Source organism: Electrophorus electricus, chromosome 1 (genome assembly GCF_041902795.1).
Source record: "Electrophorus electricus isolate QZ-2024a chromosome 1, ASM4190279v1, whole genome shotgun sequence".
Taxonomy (NCBI): domain Eukaryota; kingdom Metazoa; phylum Chordata; class Actinopteri; order Gymnotiformes; family Gymnotidae; genus Electrophorus; species Electrophorus electricus.
Window position 1 is genome coordinate 34,204,854 of NC_137497.1, and position 20,348 is coordinate 34,225,201.

General features: G+C 40.7%; 4 protein-coding genes across 8 annotated transcripts; 2 read left to right on the forward strand and 2 right to left on the reverse strand.

The window, feature by feature from the left end:
• Positions 1-28: 28 nt before the first annotated feature.
• On the reverse strand, positions 29-3,939 carry aste1a (asteroid structure-specific endonuclease 1a). Its single transcript, XM_081716599.1, has 5 exons — positions 3,800-3,939; positions 2,171-3,444; positions 1,682-1,898; positions 1,285-1,462; positions 29-922 (listed from the first exon to the last, which is right to left on the reverse strand). Exons 2-5 carry the CDS (start codon positions 3,428-3,430, stop codon positions 514-516), a joined length of 2,064 nt encoding a protein of 687 aa, XP_081572725.1. The 5' UTR covers positions 3,431-3,444; positions 3,800-3,939; the 3' UTR covers positions 29-513.
• Positions 3,940-7,848: 3,909 nt separating this feature from the next.
• Positions 7,849-10,684, forward strand: rpp25l (ribonuclease P/MRP 25 subunit-like). Of its 5 annotated transcripts, none has more exons than XM_027005270.3 (3): positions 7,849-8,029; positions 8,191-8,204; positions 8,671-10,684. In XM_027005270.3, the coding sequence occupies exon 3, from the start codon at positions 8,687-8,689 to the stop codon at positions 9,350-9,352; it is 666 nt and encodes a 221-aa protein (XP_026861071.2). In that variant the 5' UTR covers positions 7,849-8,029; positions 8,191-8,204; positions 8,671-8,686; the 3' UTR covers positions 9,353-10,684. The 5 variants fall into 5 exon arrangements, with proteins under 5 accessions (XP_026861071.2, XP_026861073.2, XP_026861070.2 ...); XM_027005272.3 differs by having other exon boundaries at positions 7,849-8,021; XM_027005269.3 differs by lacking the exon at positions 8,191-8,204.
• Positions 10,064-14,589, forward strand: LOC113574459 (uncharacterized). Its single transcript, XM_027005406.3, has 4 exons — positions 10,064-10,171; positions 11,587-11,708; positions 11,836-13,086; positions 13,228-14,589. The coding sequence occupies exons 2-4, from the start codon at positions 11,603-11,605 to the stop codon at positions 13,644-13,646; spliced, it is 1,776 nt and encodes a 591-aa protein (XP_026861207.3). The 5' UTR covers positions 10,064-10,171; positions 11,587-11,602; the 3' UTR covers positions 13,647-14,589.
• Positions 14,590-14,733: 144 nt separating this feature from the next.
• si:dkey-11p23.7 (V-set and Ig domain-containing protein) lies at positions 14,734-20,267 on the reverse strand. The gene is made up of 3 exons (XM_027005403.3): positions 17,072-20,267; positions 15,764-16,153; positions 14,734-15,466 (listed from the first exon to the last, which is right to left on the reverse strand). Exons 1-3 carry the CDS (start codon positions 17,124-17,126, stop codon positions 15,060-15,062), a joined length of 852 nt encoding a protein of 283 aa, XP_026861204.2. The 5' UTR covers positions 17,127-20,267; the 3' UTR covers positions 14,734-15,059.
• Positions 20,268-20,348: the final 81 nt, after the last annotated feature.

Genomic DNA, 20,348 nt, shown 5'->3' on the forward strand with positions numbered 1-20,348 from the left:
TTGTTGGTAATCAGTGTAATTGCATGAATTTATTTTAACATACTGCATTGGCAGTCATTTATTTAAACTGCGTTCTAATTGCATTTCAGGAAAAGTTTCAAATATAAAGGCAGTTGACATCAATGAAAAATTAAAAACCAAATAAAATCCATATGAAGCTTTTAAAAAAATAATGAATATATGTGAAAACAGAAGAATTAAAATTCCATTCCATTTTTAAAGAGCTAAGTCAGACTCTGTAGGTACTAAATTGCATATTTATCAGGATCACACACTATCTGTGCTTCTGGGAACTCAAACCTACAACCTCGATGTTGCTACCACATTGCCCTACCTGCACAACCAGGGGAGCTAATAAAATACTCATCTTCAAATTAAAGTTCCAAATAGTTAAATATCTGGTAAGTCAATTTGTATAATAATATTAAATTGTTAAAAGAAGGCTTAAATTGCCCATTTCTGTGTAATCCACTCGCTGTCTGGTATTTTGTCTCTTGTAAAGTTAAACATGGCCTAATCAAAGCACACGCGGTCATGTTTCTTGGATTTTGGATCTCGTGCACATGTTCTGCTCTTTTTCTTGTGTCTTGTGCGGATGTTGTAGGTGTACTTGTAGATCTGGTCGTGGTTACCAGCCTTGCCCTCACTCTGGTCATCGCTGTCCTCTTCTTCGTGCATCAGCTGCTCGAACATTCGGCTGAGATCTGAGTCTTTATTCGTACTTAGCAGCTCTCTCGCATGCCCAGCGCCTGTTCCCATCCTCATCTTTCTGGCAAGGTCGTCGCCCAGCTCGCGCTCCACTGCGGCCCGCAGCTGTCGGAACAACTTTAGTGGATATGGGGCATCTGCGAGCAGGGACTCGGGATTGTTGTTGCTCTTCATTCTTCTAGCTGCTTCATGTACTAACGGTCCATTGTACAATCTGTGCAACCAGAAAAACAAACAAGAAACCACAGTGAACAAATGATGACTGAATATTTTCCATTTCCAGTAATAATAACATACACAAATCAATTATTCAAATAAATAATAATGTTGGTGCCTGAAAGGATTTCTTCTCAAGTTATAGACTTTTCCTAATGTGTTTTGAAGGCTTTAATCTTTTTTGAAGCAGCAATAGACGACTTTTACTTGTGTGACGTTTCATGACCGCTTTACCTAGCCCTGGCCTAGAAGTAGGATAAAGGCTCGCTTTTTATTTATGGTTAGTTGGACAATGCAGCATGTTGAAGTGATTCACAATAAAACAGCAGTCATCACCAACAAGTCTGGAAAGTATTGAACACACAGCTCACGTACCAGGCACACTCAGGCACCAGATGACACAATAGCTGGCTGAGACAGACACTGTCTCTCAGACAGCACTGCCACTGGCTATAAGCATGGGCTGCTTCCAGGTTCAGTGTCATCTGGTCCTTACAGGTCTGTAGATTCTTAAGCCTATTCAGCACTAGCCCAAACTCTGTAGAAAAGACTAGTTAATATTCCCAGCATTGATGTCTATGCAAGTAAAGCACAAAGCATCAGATTAATGTGGATCGATGTAAAATTATTCCTGGACAGACTAGGCCTAGTTCTCCATGAAACCATTGGAGGTGACCCTCTGTTCACGTACGGGCTAATTTTTTGTCACTCTCGTCTTGTTTATGATTTGTTAAAGCCATAACACTTGTATCTATACCTTTGGCTCTCTTGGGTTCTCTGGATAACTCTCCGTAGACCAAGCCAACCAGCAAGGCCCAGTAGAGTTCTGCTTTGGGCTCAGGTTGTGCATGCTTGAGCCAGTAGCATGTGACATATGCAGCCAGTTGTAGATTGACGGGGACACAGAGGGAGTCAGGCTGCTGTGACACTTGCAATGTGTCCAAAAGGACCTGGAGATGCAAGTGCCGTGGTGCCTGGGATGAGAAGGAGCCAATGTAAACACAATTCTGATCTGAGTCATTCTCACTACATAAGGAAATGATGAGGCCTTTGCCCTTTACCAATTAAAGTCTGCAGTAGCTAAGGCGTGTTATGCATTAACATTGTCACTGTATCACAAAATATGTTTCAATCTATTTGCTGAGATTACAGTTCCTCTTTCCTGAGAGTTTGGTTCAATGAAATGATCATGAGCATATAGTCATCTTCACAAGCTATAATGAATATGATAATCCATCTGTGCTACCTCCCACAGTGTATCCAAGTGAAGGTGTGTTGCAGCACATCTAGGCAGAATGGCAGGGACCCTGGAGCTGGTCAGCTTCAGGTCCTGCCTGTCATATTCCTCCACCTCGTAGCACCCTGGACCACCGGTGCCCAGCAGTAAACCGTATACGACTTGTCGTATGGGCCGAGAGGTCTGGTTGCTGCTTGGGAGTTGGGAATTCTCCACGGGAAAAGTGAGCCTGACCTGCTGCAGCGTCAGCGTGTTGATGATGATGGCGTTCAGCTTGCCCTCAGCCAGGGGCTTCAGCATCCACCCAGGCAGGTTCTGTAATGGGCCCTGAATACTGGGCTGTATATCCCCGGTTGTGAAGAACCGGGCTATGGAGCTGGCCCTGAGCCTGTACTCCTTCACACCCTGATCGAGAGTGATGCGGACAGTGGTTGAGTGCTCCGTGTTCACCATTCCCACCAGGGTTTTAATGGCTGCTTTTTGGTCCGGGAAGTGAGACAGCCACATGAGCAAGCCATTGATGCGAACAGCAGACCGGGTTGCGACGGAGCTCCTGGCACAAGTGGAGAAGTCTGGAAATAAACCTTTGTCCAGTTTGGTGTAGTCATTGCCCAAGATGGTGGCAAAAAGAGGGAGAAGGTCCTTATTCAGGCAGTTAAAAAGAGCGCACAGATTTTTAACATTAAACAGTTTCGCTGTAATAAATTTTTTGCCACTTTCTGGCACTTCTTTCCATTGAAAATGAGATATTGGAAGAAATCCCGCACTGATGTTGAATATATAGAAATCCGAGTCGTTCGACAGAACAGGACACTTCCAGTCGTTGGCCAGTGCTGCCACTTCCCAGTCAGCCTCAGCCAAGCACTGAACGAATGGGACCTTAAGTTTGTGGAGCACCTGCTTGAACACACAATTGGTGAGAATCGGCAGGACTTCTCCTGAATGTCCCGTGGACAAAGCATGGGCCCTTTTAATTCTGTCTTCAGCTCTTGTCAGCAGGGTGTCTGATTTTTTCATTGTGGTGTCATTACCTCCATCAAGTACAACATAAGGCTGAATATTACACACTTTTAGGTTTGTGAAAAATCTGTTGACCAGTTTTTCAAATGATTCATATTCACCCCCATGTACTTGATCCAAGTGAAAGTTAAAGTAAAGAGAGTGGTAAAGACTGGACCCATCAATTATGAGCTTGCTGTTTTTAAAGTGGTAAATCTTCAGTGCCTCTTTGTTTTTCTCTATGTAGCTTTTTAATCCTAGCACTCCCATAGTACTTTAGTACCCTAAATTTAAACAATAGAAAAAAATATATAAAATTTAATTCCAGCAATCGTTCTTCTGTAAATTTTGTAGCCTACATATTACACCATTTTACATATTGCTATACAATGCAAACCAATCTAATGCATAGTGTAGCAAGTTTCCTAAAACGTATACAATTACCTATACTAAAAAAGGCTAGAAAGCAAACAAAAACTCTCAAGTTATATAATTAAAAGTAAACTATAAGGAAGGTAACAAATATAATGTAACCTTTGACGCGCATGCTGCGTGAATGCTCATTTGTTCTGACAGATTACTGCTTTAATAGGGCAGTATGTTCAAATTAAAGGACAACAACATTAGAAGATGACTTACCTGCTCTCGAAAGTAAGATGAATTAATTTAATTCTCTTTGTGCGTGAAGAGGTGTTTTCTTTTGCGTCCGCCAAGAGTACTGTTCCGCACGTTCGTGTATTTACATACAGAATGGAAACCGAAACAGATCGACTAATGATCCAAACTCCGAGAAACGAAAGTTTGCGTTGTTGTCCAAACTGTATTTGTTTTGTTATAGCATCCCGTGACTGCTTATTTATGTAACCACATAACCACATTTAGAGTGACAATATGGCACCCATGTTAATACCATGTAAATATTTGTGCTGGAGTGTTTTGTTGTCAGGGAGAATGACGCTGTAATGAGGCTTAAGTCCCGTTAAGTGATATATTTTTATGCACAAGATAATTTACTGTAATTAATTTACGTCACTAACAATTTTAAAAGTCAGAGACGCTATATTACATAAAATTAAAAATTCCTAACCTTCTAATATTCAAAGCTGACAGACAAATATAAACAAAACGAAACTTTCTTTGTTCACATACATGTGCTATTTACATCACAAAGTCATTTACAGTACGAGACAACTTTCCACTTTGAAAGGTTTTTAAATGGAATGCTTAATCAAACGTTTCTTGATTTGGCTTTCTTAGTCCTCGCTAGTGTCTTCCTGGATTCTCGTTGTTTGCTTAAGCCTGATTTGTGGTTCTCTGGTTCTCTCTTCGTTCTGTTCCTGGTATTGTGTTTGCTGCTGCAGCCTGCTCTTGTGCTTTGCCTTCCCTGTCTTTATCCTTGATTTTATGTTCTACTTCCTAAGTAGTTGTGCTCTGTGCATGACCCCATTTCCCTGGTCTTGAATTCATGCTTTGTCTGTTTCTAGTTCATTCTCCTTTAGTGTTGTTAGTTCTTACCTGTTCTTAACCTCTTTAGACATGTATTTACCTATGAGGCATTTATTAAAACTATTCATCATTTATTCATTTAGGTTGTAGTTTATGAAGCAATTTTGTTTTTGGATGTTCAGTAAATGTTTTTTTGTCACGGTACTAATATATATATATATACACACAACAAAATTAAGGTGCACTGATTGGCTGAGCTCTTATGATTAAAAAAAAACTACACAATAGAAATATAGAACAAATATATATATATATATATATATATATATACAATTCAAAATTATATACCCATCCATATACACACACAACCAACACATCCACACATACATATATCTATATATACACCCTGTGTGTGTATAAAGCCACACCATTTTATAATAAATCTTGCACAGATAAAATGGTGTAATGCTTATTCTTTCACATGGTGTGTTGCAGAGATATTGCACAAGGGCAGCTATTATAGAATGACTATTGCACAGAGAGAGTCATTGCACAGTATCTGTGCTGACGATAAGGGTAGTCATTTCAATGCAGAGCTGAAAACAGTTTGTAGATTTCACTGTATAGAGTGTATAGAGTTCAGTTCTTTCAGTGCCAAGTTCAGTGTGGTGATAGCCTTGGGATAGAAACTGTTCACGACTCATGTAGTGTGTACTTTTGATGGACCTGTAGTGCTTTCCTGAAACTAACGTAAAAAAGGGGTGCAGGATGCTTTTCGCAAGCTTCAGGAGCTATAAATATCTTCCTGCCGGTGATCCTTTAGGTTGTGACATCTTATCAGCTACAGAGCTGTTGCCATAACTGTATCATATATTTCACTGTCATCGCTATTGTACAGTGCATTGACTGAACTTTAGTCCTTAACCTTCATTAGCTTCTTTAATGAGTTTTTGATAACCTCTTTTTTGAGCCTTATTTTAAAAAACAGGTCATTCATGGGAGAAATAGTCTGCAGAGATGATGCATTTGAATGCAATTTGTTTCGATTTACAATTTTAATTATTCCATACCATTCTGCATATCTAACTCCTATAACACACTAACACACAGAGAACTAAGTTACTATTTATTTGACCAAGAGCATGTAAAGCACGTTCTTAAAAATACAGTAGCTCTAAAATATATGGGCATGTATGATTTCTGCTATTGGGCTGCTTCTTGATTTTCACAAATGATTCCTCCAAATAAAACCCTGGGTAAAGCGGCCCTGAGGGTTTTATACCGAAGCAGTGGAAGAACTATTTAGCCGTGCCACTCTGCTCAGAGCAAGAGAAGCTCAGTGTTTTCTGTCCAAAGTCCAGATGGAACTGAATGAAAGTAATGGCTTTCTTTATGGAATGGAACTTGGGGCTAAAGTGGTGTTTAAGCCTCTCAAAAGCCTGGAGCTGCTGACCATCCCACTTCAAAGCCCAGTTGAAACAGGAGTCCACCCACGACTGATCACAGCTCTTGCAGGTGATGCCCACCTCCCACCGGCATGTTCCTCTCACCTCCACCTCCCATGTGTGTTCTCCACTGTACAAGCCATGGCTGCAGTGCAGCCAGAAGTGCTCGGGAAGCACTGGCAGGGTCTCGGGCTGGACCACCCTGATGCTATAGCGGTCAGTGTTTGGATCCAGGGTGAGCTGGGCCTCTTCAGGTAGAGGGGAGGGGTTTAGAGCCAGGTGGAGGGTTGGTTTTAGGGATTCTATCCATGTGGGCTTCATGAGAATGCTCTACCTTTGCTGCTGTTTGTTGCAGGACACCCTACTCAGACTTCTCACGCCGACTTGGCCGTCTTGCTTCAGCTGAGCAATGGAAGCTGTGACTAGCTCTGGCCTCTCCGCACAGCACTGTGTAACACTCACATCAGCACATCTAATTAAACTTGTGACTAGTAACAGTTGATCATTTCTTGTTGATTTGGAAGCAAGAGAAAACATATTGGGATATTTTCAGTACTCTTTACAAACATTATCAAGATTCACTGTGATAATTGTCAGCATCCCCATTAAACTATTTTTTACAGTTATTATCCCCCATGTTTTGTTCAGTGGGTGGGTAGCTTATGCAGTGCTGTACTGGTTTACATGTACTTGAGCTGTTGAGGCCCTGACTATCTGAGGAAGTGATGGAGGTGTATCTGGGTCACACTGTGGAAGCCTGCTGCACTAAAGTTCTGGTACCAGCAGATGGCCCCCTTCATCCACCTTGCACTGTACTTCCCCACATGCCTGTTTCATGAACTTTGGGGGGGGGGGGGGGGGTCCTTTTTTTTCCCCCTCTTCTTCTTCCGTTAAATTAATTTTTTTCCCCTTTTAAGTAAGTTATTTGTTTCCTCTTTATTAGCAGTAAAGTGTTTTCAGCGGCCACATAGGCTTTATATGCCAGTTATACAGTTACTTCTCAACGGACAAACATGCTTTGCCTCTCTTTGGTTTGAGTTGCTCTTTGTGTGCAAGCAACTTTATTGTGGACTGGCCAGGAAGTGGAGCCAAAATGGAATAAGGGTGGTATGTACTGCCTTTTTTCAGTTTTTTGTAAAGATTGTATTGTAATTTATTTGTTATTGACAGCTAAAGTCAGAAATCTGTTATGGTTATTTCAGAACACAATTGTACATTAAAATTTCTACGGATCTTTAAGAACAGTTTTCTGTTTTTGGTTGTATTGACAGTTTCCTTGTTGGTAATCAGTGTAATTGCATGAATTTATTTTAACATACTGCATTGGCAGTCATTTATTTAAACTGTGTTCTAATTGCATTTCAGGAAAAGTTTCAAATATAAAGGCAGTTGACATCAATGAAAATTAAAAACCAAATAAAATCCATATGAAGCTTTTAAAAAAAATAATGAATATATGTGAGGCAGTTTACGAGGTAAACTGCTTGGACTTCACATGCATGCCAGCTAACACGCAAATTTGTTATAGTAAGTTAAGTAGTAAAACAAAGAATTTAAACACTTAAGTGAATTATTTTTTTCAAAAACAAAATAATCACCTCAGCCATTAATGCATTTGAAAAAAATCGGCCAATCGTCAGTACTGCTTTTTATTTGTAATTCAATACCACAATACCGTGAATACATAGTGTATACCATGCACAGTAAACCCGTATATTACCCCGTGATAGAGAAACGACATTTCCCATGAGCTCCTTCGGCACTTTGCAGCAGATTCGAACGTTTACGTGCCAGGAACGTCACTATAAAACCACGTGGATATTCTGTCTGTTCTTAGCGCCTCTGCGTGCCAATTTTTAAAAGATGAGCACGTTTAGCTAGCCAATCTAACAGAGTGTGAACTAGTGCAGCAGTCTACGAAGTAGTGCCGCATTTGTACAAAGTGAGACAATTGGGAGCACGTTTTATCAGTATGACGGTATAGTATTTGTCTGAATTGATTCTTAAGTACAGAGCTAGCTAGTACAGAGCTAGCTAACTATTTCGTTAGACTTTTAAATGAGGTATTAAATGCTTTTTTTCTTAGAGATAAACCACTCTTTATAGTAATAATAAAAAAATGCTTTATTGGCGTTCCAGTGCTACTGTGAAAGGTATGAGTTCTCTTACTCTGTATAACTGGTGCGAAAGCCAAAAATAACACTACGTCAGTTAAGCTAGATACCTATCTAATTAACTACTTAGCTACTAGATCAGATACGACCCTGGAGTTCGTGGCTCGGCGGCTGTATCTAGCTAGCGTTATGCTATTGAATTTTCACGAGTTTATACATTAGTGTCAGTACTAGCTTTCTTCGAAGCCTGCGGTACCATCTCCCCCAACTTTCCACCTAGCTACCGACAGTAGGAGGGTTTTGGAAATACAAATGACCAAATAAACGACGATTCTAAGAAGAGGAGGCTACTATGCACATGATATTAACTTAGCTACGTTGTTTGTTTGATCAGTAGTGTCTTCACACAGCATGATTTGTTTAGAACTGTTTGATTATAGAACTGGCATCATAAATTTGTGAGGAGTAAAGCATAGTAATGTTTATGTTTGTGTTCTGTCTGTAGGTGAGCTATACATGACATGGAGAACTACAGGAAGGCAGGTGTTGTGGAGCAGCCATGTCCGTGCCCGTTTCCTGACCTCCCTGCTGATACTCCTGAGGTTCGGGTTCGGGATGGCAGCAAAATCCGCAACCTCATGAAATTTGCCCTGAGCCGCATGGAGGGTAAGGCAGCGGAGAGTTCTGGTGCTCGGGAGGAGGCGGAGCCTAATGCAGTCCCAGGGCAGACCTTGTGCCGGCAGATTGTGTTCACAGGTATGGGCCCGAGCGTGGCTAAGGCCATCACGTGCGTGGAGATCCTGAAGCGGCGCATTCGAGGTCTGCATCAGTTCACTCGACTCCTCTACCGGACAGTGCAGGAGACGTGGGAGCCGCTGGAACCTGCTGCCGGCCTCGATAGCCTCACCGTGAGCAGGAACGTGCCGGGGATATGGGTACTACTCTCCCGAGAACTACTGGACTGCAGTCAGCCCGGCTACCAGGCTCCGGGCAGCTTCGATGCCCTGTGGGCGCAGGCTGCTAAAGAGGAGGTGTCTGCGGCACAGAGGCACGGACAGAGGAGGAAGCAGGGGGGTGGATCTGGGGGCAGATCTGGGGCAGCTAGAGGAAAAGGACCACGCAAGCAGGCGGGGCGACCCAGAGAAGGACGTAAAGTGGCAGGGCAGGCTGCCAGCGGGCAACAATGAGCCAAGAGGCTGGGGCTGCTCATATCCACCACGGAAGTGCCAAGAGGAGGCGTTGGAGCTGATCATATCCATCATGCATGAGCTGATAGGAGAATGGAGCAGGAAAGTGCTGAAAAGAGGAGAGTTCTGCATCTTCCTTCTGGGTGTGGTGATCTCCAGTGATGGACCTGTAAGAACATCAAATAGGAAATTCCATTAAAAGAATGTAGATTATCATTTCTGAAAGAAGTGGCTTTTTTGTTCGATTGTTCGTCCACCTCCTTTAAAGTAGTGTTAAAGAAATCAGGTTGTATGCAAAATGCCAATTCTGTTTGAAATAAAACGGGCGCTAATAATTACTAACTTTTGCTTTTGACTGTGTGTTAACATAACAGCTTGAAGAACTGCATATATAAAAGGTTTATAGTTTGAAGTTTAATTAAATTAATCTAGGTATTTACCCAGTTCCTCTTCTGAATAAGCTGGTTCAACACAAGATAATTGTCCAGCTCCACCCGTTTAATTACTTCCTCCAAGACTGGTAAAAAGTGATGGGAACTGACCATAACCTTGATTATGTGAATATGTAGAAAAGGGCACGGAGCTTTGGATGGCGGAGGTATTCGTCTTGTGCGGTTTACTAAAGTGACTAAAACGGCACATTCCTTGTCACATGAAACACTTTGTCCTTAAGACTGGTGTCCACAGCGTATGATGCAAAACCTTTTGGAAATGGTGCAGTTTGAATGTCAAATTTGTGTATGTGTATTCAGAGGAGGTGAGGGAAAGAGCCATGCTTCACTGATTCAGTCTCAAGGGACGGTGCGTCTGTTCTGTTTGGTAAGACATTTCTACTTACAAAAATATTTATGAGCTTTGTGGTAAATTCAGTGTGTTTTGTAAGCATTTTTAAATATTGAGTTGTTCAATTTGATAATCAAGATGGCATTGTCTTGTAAAAATATAAAACTCATAGGATCTTGGCACAGATTTGGACAATTGTGCTTTGGAAATGTGCTTTGGAAAATGACTTAAGATGTCTAACGTATTATACACTGAGTATTATGTTCCACCTTTCTAAAATATTCAAGTACATATTTCAGAGATGAATAGAATTTTATTTTCAGTCAAAAAAGTTTAAATGTTTGGGGTTTTTGTAAATTGATTACTTTGTTGCATCAAAGCCTCTCTAGATTACTTTGTAAATGGCACAGGGAGAGTCTCCCTAAATTCCCCTTCTATACTTTGTTGTACATACTACAACAAAGTATAAATGTATTACATTTATACAGCTGTGCATATAGTGTGTGTATGTGTATCAAATAAAAGGAATAAACCATGAAATCATTTTAAGTTTTGGTTCACAGTCAAGAGGTCATACATTACATAAATGCAAACAATATCTGATTTTTATGAAACCGTCTAATTACAACAGCAAGCAGCCTGAGAGACATTTTTCTCTGACTTGGCAGAATACAGTTAGACATTTTGATGAACCTCGGAGACTCATTCACCAGCCATTTTACTGCAACTAGCTGCCTCACTGGCTGCTTTATTAGGTAATGCTTATTTTACAGGTGCTTTTTGTAGGTGTGCAGATACATAATTTAGCCTATCTATTGGTATACAAATGTCAACCATCTACTACCTTGTTCATCACTGATCAACTTCAACCATCACTGCTCAGTTTTTGACCATTGCTAACCAGATATTGTTACTTTTTTCACCACAGCAGTGACATGGATTTACATAATTGGGGTGCTGAGCTAGTACAGGTATATTAGGGAATATAGTGTTGGTGCAGTTTTTAAGCATAACAGAGTCTTTGCTGATGTCCACTGATGATGGTAACTTTAGCCTATAAACAGATGGGTCATAGGCTAACTTTATACTTACATTTTGTTTGTAATAAAGTGGCTAGGGAGAGTTCTCAGTTTCAAAGCTGAGAAAGAGTCCCAACAAACTGCACTTATATTGTAATTGGTGGAACTTGTCTATTGACACCACTATGCTGTCTGTTTAGTGATTTCTTGTAATGGATAAGGTTAGGGTATTGATAAAGTGAGCTTTTGTGTTGGTTAAGATTAGGGTTTGGATTGAGAATTCTTTTTAAATTCATAAGAATAAGCATTAGTGCTACAGCTGGAGGAACACGCTGCTGGGCTTTACGCACTGTGAATTATATTGTGTATTGTGAGTTGTTCAGCTTTTGTCAGGTATTAAAAAAGGTAATTTAACTTTGTTTCTTTTTACAGCAAAAGAAAATATCCCATGCTGTTTGAATCAGGAAACTTGACCAGTCTGTTCATTTTTTTAACTGGCCTGTATTGCTTAACCATGTTTACTGTCCTGTTAATTGTATCAATGTTTTACCAAGGTAAGACTGAGCTCTTTTCTTGCCACCATCTTGTGTTGCTGTTCGAGAACCTGGTTAATTAATGGAATGTCATGAATGGTACTTTCTCCCCTGATATTTGGCTACAAATTGTGTGTATATTTAACAGGCCAGTCAGTGGTGAACTATGGTACAGACTTCATCACTGCCTTTCCAGAGAATATTGCTTACTACTATCCAGTCAGTGTCTACAACAGCCTGAAAATCACTGCCCTCAATGACAACACTAATGTCAAGGTCACCTTCAATGGAATAAACATCCAACATATTACCTTACACTTGGGGGAGATCAAGCTCGTGGATCTTCCTGGTGAGGTGGAGGAGTACGAGCTGGGCCTCTCCCTGAAGTCTGTCAGAATCACCAGTAACAACAACATCACAGTGTTCTCCATAAGCCAACGAGGAGACAGCGTCCAGACCTATGTCGTTCAACCTGTATCAAACTTAGGAAAAACATATATGGTCCCTTTTCTCAACTACACTGAACTAATTTCAATGATGAACAACTACAGCACTTTAAATTGCACTGCCTCAACCAATGTGACCCAGATGTACAACCAGTTCAGACTCATCATTATCAATGCAGAGGCTCAAGACAACAGTGTCATCGTGAGCCTGCCTCAGTCTCCCGGAAGCACTTTACACTCCCAGTTCACACTCGGCCCCTTTGAGCTCATGCAGACAAAGAGCACTGAGTCTGTGCTGCAGGTGAACTCTAGTGCCAGCATGGCCATATTGCTAACGCATCCATGCATGGACACGAAATCCTGCAAATGCAGCATGCTCGTGCAGCAGCTTCAGCCCACACATCTCCAGCAAAACAGTTTCCTTGTGCCCCCTTGTTTCACCGCCAACAACACTCGCCTGATTCTAACATCGGACCAGACCGTGGAGCTTAAACATGGCTCTCCTCCGCTCAGCGGTGGCATTGAGATCTTGCAGCCTAGTTCCTCCACATTCCTGCCCTTCTTCCCAAGTTTAGAGAATAGAAATTCCATCATTACAACTTCGCAGCCAGCATCTCTTAGCCTTATCCACCCTGGTGTTATGATGGGGATCATCCCGCTCTCTATGTTCTCAGCCTGCTACCTGGTACACATCACCTCGTACACCAGATCTGAGGTCTTGCTCATAGCTGAAACAACCCAAACACAATATGTACACTGGGACCAAACCCTTGTCTCAGTGACATGGAGTATCATGAATGATAGTAATTACTCCTGGGCTCGTATGAGTCTGTACGGTGCTATGTCACACGTTGTCTGGCATCCTTCGTCAAAGATTGCTGTCTATATCATTCAAAAAATGCCATCACTGGCTACTTATGGTGGTCCAGCTATATCTATAAATGAAAAACCAGGTAAACATTACAGCAATATATATCATGGTTATCTCAGTTTCATAAAGTTTTATCCCTAACAATAGATAATTAATCTTTCTTTTAAATGTTCATGAGTATCAACAGACTCACAGTGACCATAATTGCTTGTATGCCCCACAGACTCAAACGGCTGTTTGGTGATTCCTGCAAACATAGACATCAGCAATCAGGCAATGAGCTGGCAGCAGTCTTGTGAGTACTGCATAAGAAAAGGTAGTAACCTGATCAGTCCCAGCTCATCTGTGTACCAGAGTCTGATGGCCAAGATGCTGACCGATGTAAAAGCACAAGGGCAAGCCTGGATCGGTCTGCGTCGCAGCCTCATCACCATGGCGTGGTACTGGCAGAGTGAAGACGACTTCGGCTTTACCGACTGGGACAAGGACCAGCCGGATATACCCGAGAAGGGCATGTGTGCTTCCATGCTGATGACCCCGGGTAGCGACTACACCTGGAGCAGTGACCCCTGCTGCTCTACTAAGTTGCCTGTCTGTTACATGCCAGCGCAATATATGAGCATCATCAACCCATATGCATGAGAGAGTGAAGTGCAATCAGTGGCATATTACAGCTGCTTGCAGTTCTGTTCAATGTTATCATTTTTCCTGCTTGATAAAAATATATGCAGATGTCTTTTAGCATGCTGCATTAAGTTTGGTCTCTGCTTACCGGCTTCCCCCATATCCTACAAATATACACTCATCACCAACTTTATTAGAAACATTTATTTATTATAAGCACTCCACAGGTGCACAGGCCTGTCTGTTGTCATAAACAAGTTGTGTTAGATATCCTCTAGTTGCTGGCTAGATAGTTTAGACAGCAGACCAATCTTAGTTCGGCAGTATCACCGATGTGATATGCTCTTTCTGATATGCTCATAACTACAATGCCTTACTCATAACAACAAATGCCTACTACCATGCAGCTGCTACGTCAAGTTGACTGTGGTTTTGAAAACGTAATATCTGGTGAAGAGTGGTAAAAAATGTGGTTGATTGCATGCATGCAAATAGGTGGATTCCAGTTAAAGGAGCTAGTAAGTGTAGAACGTACGGGTTCTATTAAAGTGGGTTATGAATTGATATAGTCTATATCTGTATATCTGTTTCTAGGTCATACAAGGGTAGCAAAGAACACAAAGATTAAAGTACAGTTCAAGAGCATGAGTGTCTAATTATTTAAACAAATTTATATATTACCTATAAGTCTTATATTTAATTGTTAGGAATGTACTAGTGGCTTCTATTTCAACCCTGATGGAAGCATAGATATGTGTCAATGGAAATATAAATCTGCCTAACTTTCTTAGTATATCATTCATATATGAAATATGATGTATATTATCTGTATTGGGAAAGCAATTGAATCTTTAGTCTGTATAAACTTTGCATTGTTTGACAGTTTGTGTTGTAAAGTAGATAATCTGTTTCAGAGTTTCATAATGATTTTGTTATTACAAAGAAAACGAGAATCACAGACCCATCACTAGAACATATAACTAACATAAAACAAAAAATAAATATTGTGTTGGTTATGCAACAGGTCTGTAAGAATCAGAGTCATGAGCTGGGCAGTTGGACATATGTTTTCAGACAGACTGCCACCCAAAGAGGAAATGGGTCTATTTTTAACACTGGAAAATGGTACCTTTATTCATATTGCTTTAAAAGACAAACAGTAAAAAGGTTAGGTTTAAACAAGTAATTGCCTTTAAACTCCAGGGGTCAGTTGCTCAGACCCAGATTAATCTTAAACTTTGATGAGAAAAAATTGCCAAAGGTAAATTACCAATGGCACAGCAAGTATTACAAGACCAGAGGTAATCCCTCTCTGGGAAACTGATATTAGAAGTTTATGTAAGAAGTCTGACTTTTCTATATTTTCACAAGCTGTTTGTGTTTGTGTGTGTTTTGATTGGATCGTATCAGTGAGTCAGACACATGCTAAGTTCAGGGTTTGATACTCCCCTTAATCATCCAGGTTCCCAGGCCAAGGGCCAGAAGTACTTTAACACCTAACGCCAGCCCCAATATCAATGGTAAAGCTGTTAATCTGTGCTTCTTCATGGACCTCTCTTGGCTGGGGAGCAGAATATACACTGTAGCTTGGTCTTTTCCAAGGGGGTTTGAGGCTGTGCAGGTGTACTGGCCCCCTGGCTGGATGTCCAGCAGCTGGCTGGTGGTGTGGTGCTGACCAGCAGCCTCCTGAGAGAGGGGGGGTCTAGTGTCCGCATCGAGAATATCGTCTGGCCCCATCCACTGGATGTCAGGTAGAGGGGAGCCCTGAACCTGACACAGGGCTTTGAGACCAATGTCCGCACTGCCTACTACTGTCAAACTCAAAATCCGTGGCGGAGCTGTTCACAGAGGGAAAAAAATCAGTGCAAACAAAACAATGTGCACTGTGATAGCAAATGTCTTTCAGACATGAGGCCAGTGTCCTTCAGTACAGCACTATACACGACAACACTCCTGAATTAACTCAACCATGATGTGATTACTACCTAAACAGCTGAATCAAATACAGTGCATCACGAAAAACATAAAACTGTGCAGTACAGAACATAGCACAAGGATATAATAAATGCTGAGTGCACAGCCCTGGTATACCATACATAAAGCTACAATATGAATTTTCAAGCCTAAATAATTACCTTCCACCCTTAGCCGCGTCCCCATTTTGTTCTCGTAGCTGCCCTGCGGTTGCCCTGGCAGCTCCACACGACAGTAGTAGCGGCCGCTGTCCTCCAGGGTGGCGCTGTTGATGCGCAGCGACAGGTCATGTGCCCGGTGGTTGCCCTCCAGGCGGTAGCGCTGGTCTTGGTGTGGCCCTGGCTGGCAATGCTGGCTGCCATTGAGGCTAGAGCAACGGAAGAGTTCAGTGCCAGTGTGCCCATGACCCAGCCGCCACATCACATGCATGGAGGTGTGCTGGGTGCCATGAGGGTGGGTGAAGGAACAGGGAAGCACGGCAGGGTAGCCCTCAATGGCTCGCACCTCAGCAGGAACCTTCATAGACCAGCTGTCATCATGTGCTGCTGGACCTTCGCATGTAGAGCATGCTGGTCAAACGAATGCCTCATACAGCATTCATACAAGTATTCTTTTAAAGTATTCATTCATAGAAGTATTCTTTTAAAGTATTCATTCATACAAGTATTCTTTTAAAGTATTCATTCATAGAAGTATTCTTTTAAAGTATTCATTCATACAAGTATTCTTTTAAAGTATTCATTCATAGAAGTATTCTTTTAAAGCAGGGGTGGGAAACCTTGTGTGCATAGCATCGGTTACAACCGGTTCCACTATTTCACTACGAGTTATACTGTGTATGACTATGTATGTGACGAATAAACCAAACTTGAAACTCATCAGTTGTTTGAAGGCTCAGTCCAACTGATTAAACAAGAGTAATCACTTGCTTGGAATGAAAGTCTGCTGCCATACCAACCATTGGTGGATAAGGCTCCCCAACCCTGCTTTTGGGTTCAGCGAGTAGTAAAACTGCACAGCAGAACCTGGTTAATGTTTCCTCTCTCCATACACACTGACTACACCTCAGTTCTGGAACAATAAAATGCCAAACTGTACTTAACACTGCTGTGGCCCTCTAGGTCTGAATGAGCAACACTGCTTTACATTTACATTCACAGCATTTGACAGATGCCCTGCTCCAGACTGATTTAAAGAAGTGTAGTCTCTATTAAATACATATCCTCAAGTAAGCATACACAGATTAGTGTCAAGAATACTATTAGACTAAAGCCCTGGCTAGATTGGAAAAGAAGACAGTATTTTAAAAACAGTATTTTATATAAGTGCAAATTTTTAATCTCAAGTTTTCACTCCAGTCCTAACGCCTGCTATCCCTTTAAACAGGCTGATAGGAGATGGAACAGAATTAAAAACCTGATTGTCAGAGCAGACCCAGATCACTGATATATGGTAAGTGAGTGTTTTACCTGTGGAGTGGTGGAGAAGCAAGAACAGGGTGATCATGAGGGCCTGAGAATCCATGTCAGTCCTGTACTAGTCTGGCTTTGGCTGGGGGTGTGAATCCCCTGCAGACAGCCTCTGTCTCTGACTCACTGTCATTCAACACACACACACACACTCTGCCCACAGTGCCCCACCCATTGCTAACTTCTTCATCTCATTATTTAGTAAGAAAACTGTGGGTTCAAGGTTAAAAATATGAAAGCTGCAAGTGTCTTGCAATGTATGTCTTCGAATTGCTGTTCAATGTCCTCTTTTATTCCAGATCAGTGTAATGAAATAATGTTAACAGTCACCTAAGCATTGTCACAATTACTTTTGCCAGTCTTGTGATTAATTCTATTTCTATATACTTTATAACTCTAATAACTATAATAATAGTATGCTGTAACTGGGTGCATGAAGAAGCTGCATGTTGGGCTGACTGGGTTCTGTGAATGACAAGGGAGACTATTCTGTATTATTATGTACTGTCTGCATAGAATTATCAAATGGAGCCATTCTAGCAATAGACCTTAAATGTTCACAGACCGTAAATGTTTCATTTTGTCCACTAGGTGACAGTATAGTTCAATGTCTGTCTTACATCATAACAATAGTAATACTACTGCTATTACTGCTACTACTACTACTACTACTACTACTACTAATTATTATTATTATTATTATTATTATTATTATTATTATTATGGTCTGAAGGTGTTCAACAATCTGATCAGCAAGTCTTCTCTTACAAGTAATACAGTAGACAACTCCTGCAGTGATGGATTAAGAGGAATGGGTGATAATTGATCCTTTTGTGCCAGTTATTTTAGTGGCTGTTAATATATTTACTTGTAGCACATCTAGAGCAGTTACAGGCTATACTACCACAGCCAGTATTTAAATGATCATTTATCTCACTCTTGATGAGCATGTCTTTGATGTTTTTGTCTCATCTGTAGGAGATTAGTGGAGGATCCTTAAAAAGGGATGTGGTCTCTGCATCGTCCTGGAGGATTCTGAAGTGTATATATCAGTCACTGGTTTATTTGTAGGATTATAAATCAGCACCAAAGGAATTCTTGTAGTTTTAACAGCAGATTGTTTATACATCAGTGCAGTCACTTTCTGAACAGGTAAAACATGATCAAAGGTATCATCTATGACTTCCTCAGGAAACCTAAAGTTTTGAAGATATTCACACATTTCCATTCTTGTGAAGAATTTTACTGTAAATAGGAATGAGAGTCTGTAGATTTATAATAGATGGCGGTATGTAAACAAGAATTAGCAAACTTCAAACTTCACTGAAACCAAAAAGGCATGCTAGGAAGCGCTATACACCATGTAGTTGGGTGGATCTTGGACAATGAAGAAATGAACAGTTGGAGGACTGCATATGTGTGTGTGTGTGTGCGTGTGTGTGTGTGTGTGTGTGTGTAATTCATGCAAATTAAAGTGTAATGTGTGAACTGAACAAGACAGGCTGGAGGAAGCAATGATGCATTCAGTGTAGACCTGGACCAGCAGTGCTTGAAGCATATCAAATGTCTTGTGCTATTTCAGGAAATAAAGGTGCTGTGGGAGCCTCCTTCTTAATGCCTTCATCAGGACCGGCTGCCTAGTTATAATACCATAGCTACTGTCATTTTGACAAAAAATATTCAGATAGAATATGCTAAAAATATAAATAAAACAATATAACATTACTATTAACTCAATATCTACACGTTTTTAAATTACTATATATAGTTTCCCAGTTCAGCAAAGTTTAGAAGTTGCATACTATTATTTAAAAAATATTATTAAAAAAAAGAAATTAATGAATTTCTTCAAATGTAAAAAAACAAAACAAAATGTACTTAAAATGCCAGAAATAGATCTGTGGAAAAGTGATTCTTTTTTTTCTTTTTTTTTTGAAAAATGCATGAATACTCCCCTGCTCAATGCGTGGTTACGACCTTGACAGAATGTATAGAGTAGACTTGCCCTATAGATTTAAATAGTGTAATTGGTTCAACAGTTTCAGAGGAGCTTCTTTCGTCTGAAAATTTGCTTCAAAACAATTTAAGTGTATCTTGATTTTCCGGGAGACCACGCCGTTTCCTGTTTAGTGTTATCGTAGAAATGTTATTTACCCAATCACCATAACAACGAGCATGACTCTTAAAGCAAGATCAGTCGATAATGACTTTGACGTCCATAGAAAGCAAAATCGTTTCAAGACCAAGGGCCTGTCTTATGAACTGTGGCTAGGACTTACTTTTCTAACTAGCTTTAGTTTCATCTCGTCTTTGTACGGCGTTTTTTTGTAGGTTGCATCGCCCTGGTAATTTATGTTGCACGCATGTCAAACTCAGTATTAAGGATTGTAAACAGCTATTGGACCAATCCGTTGTCAGATAGACTACCAAACTTAATTTCCCCCGTTATAGAAAGTATAAACATTTTAATGAATTATAATTATAATCGGCAAAACTCCAAACCTAGTTTACAGAGTATGTAATTTTCCTACAGAATTCAGTATTATTTTTGCAGTATAATTGTGTTTGACAATAAGCTATTTACAGGAGACTCACTGTTCCATGTTTCACGCGATTGGCTACTTACCGAAAAGGTCAAGATTCATTCAGTCACATGTAATACCATTTATCGTATGCAGAAGCAGCTGTGTACAGTGAAATTCTTAGTTTGAACGTCTTCCCGGTTACTACGTTAAATAAGTATTAAACATAAACCCAAACCAAAGCGGCACTTGGGTTTATTATGTTTTGTAGCTGTAACTTCATAAAATTGCAGCTGCATCGAGAGATAGACCCCAATACGTACTATAGACTGAATGAATTTGGAGCCCCGCTGTCTAGCTACGTGCTAAGCGGAATATGGAGTCTTATATGTACGTCTTTAGGTTATTAAAGACCATCCTCGAAGTTGAGGAGTGACCGGTTGCAACAAATGGTATCCGTCGTTGGCTAAACTCATAAGCGCTAAGCATTTCTTTTGTGCTCATCGCTTGAGTTTATATCAGTAAACTCGACGTGAGGCTTGGGATAAAAGTTGGAAGCTTCTATAAATCGTAACCTGCACTGACCTTTACTAATACGAAGCTATAAAAGTTGCTACAGATGCTATCTTATACGTGACAAAACCATGGCTGTGGACATTTGTGACCATTCGTGTTTTTCCACGCCTTTCTATGACGCTCTGACTGACTCTGCTGTAGCCATTGATGTAGGCCAGCTAAGTTGCAGTGTTGCCGAA

Excerpts from the sequence above, each read along its gene's own strand:
- aste1a (XM_081716599.1), bottom strand. The coding sequence starts at position 3,430 with ATGGGAGTGCTAGGATTAAAAAGCTACATAGAGAAAAACAAAGAGGCA. Across the intron at positions 1,899-2,170 it reads ACTTGGATACACTGTGGGAG|GCACCACGGCACTTGCATCT; the intron begins GTAGCACAGATG and ends TTCTCATCCCAG. Across the intron at positions 923-1,284 it reads GCCTGGTACGTGAGCTGTGT|ATTGTACAATGGACCGTTAG; the intron begins GTTCAATACTTT and ends CTGGTTGCACAG.
- LOC113574459 (XM_027005406.3), top strand. The coding sequence starts at position 11,603 with ATGCTGTTTGAATCAGGAAACTTGACCAGTCTGTTCATTTTTTTAACT. Across the intron at positions 11,709-11,835 it reads TGTATCAATGTTTTACCAAG|GCCAGTCAGTGGTGAACTAT; the intron begins GTAAGACTGAGC and ends TATATTTAACAG. Across the intron at positions 13,087-13,227 it reads ATCTATAAATGAAAAACCAG|ACTCAAACGGCTGTTTGGTG; the intron begins GTAAACATTACA and ends TATGCCCCACAG.
- rpp25l (XM_027005270.3), top strand. The coding sequence starts at position 8,687 with ATGGAGAACTACAGGAAGGCAGGTGTTGTGGAGCAGCCATGTCCGTGC.
- si:dkey-11p23.7 (XM_027005403.3), bottom strand. The coding sequence starts at position 17,126 with ATGGATTCTCAGGCCCTCATGATCACCCTGTTCTTGCTTCTCCACCAC. Across the intron at positions 16,154-17,071 it reads GCTTCTCCACCACTCCACAG|GTCCAGCAGCACATGATGAC; the intron begins GTAAAACACTCA and ends CTACATGCGAAG. Across the intron at positions 15,467-15,763 it reads GACGCGGCTAAGGGTGGAAG|CTCCGCCACGGATTTTGAGT; the intron begins GTAATTATTTAG and ends CTCTGTGAACAG.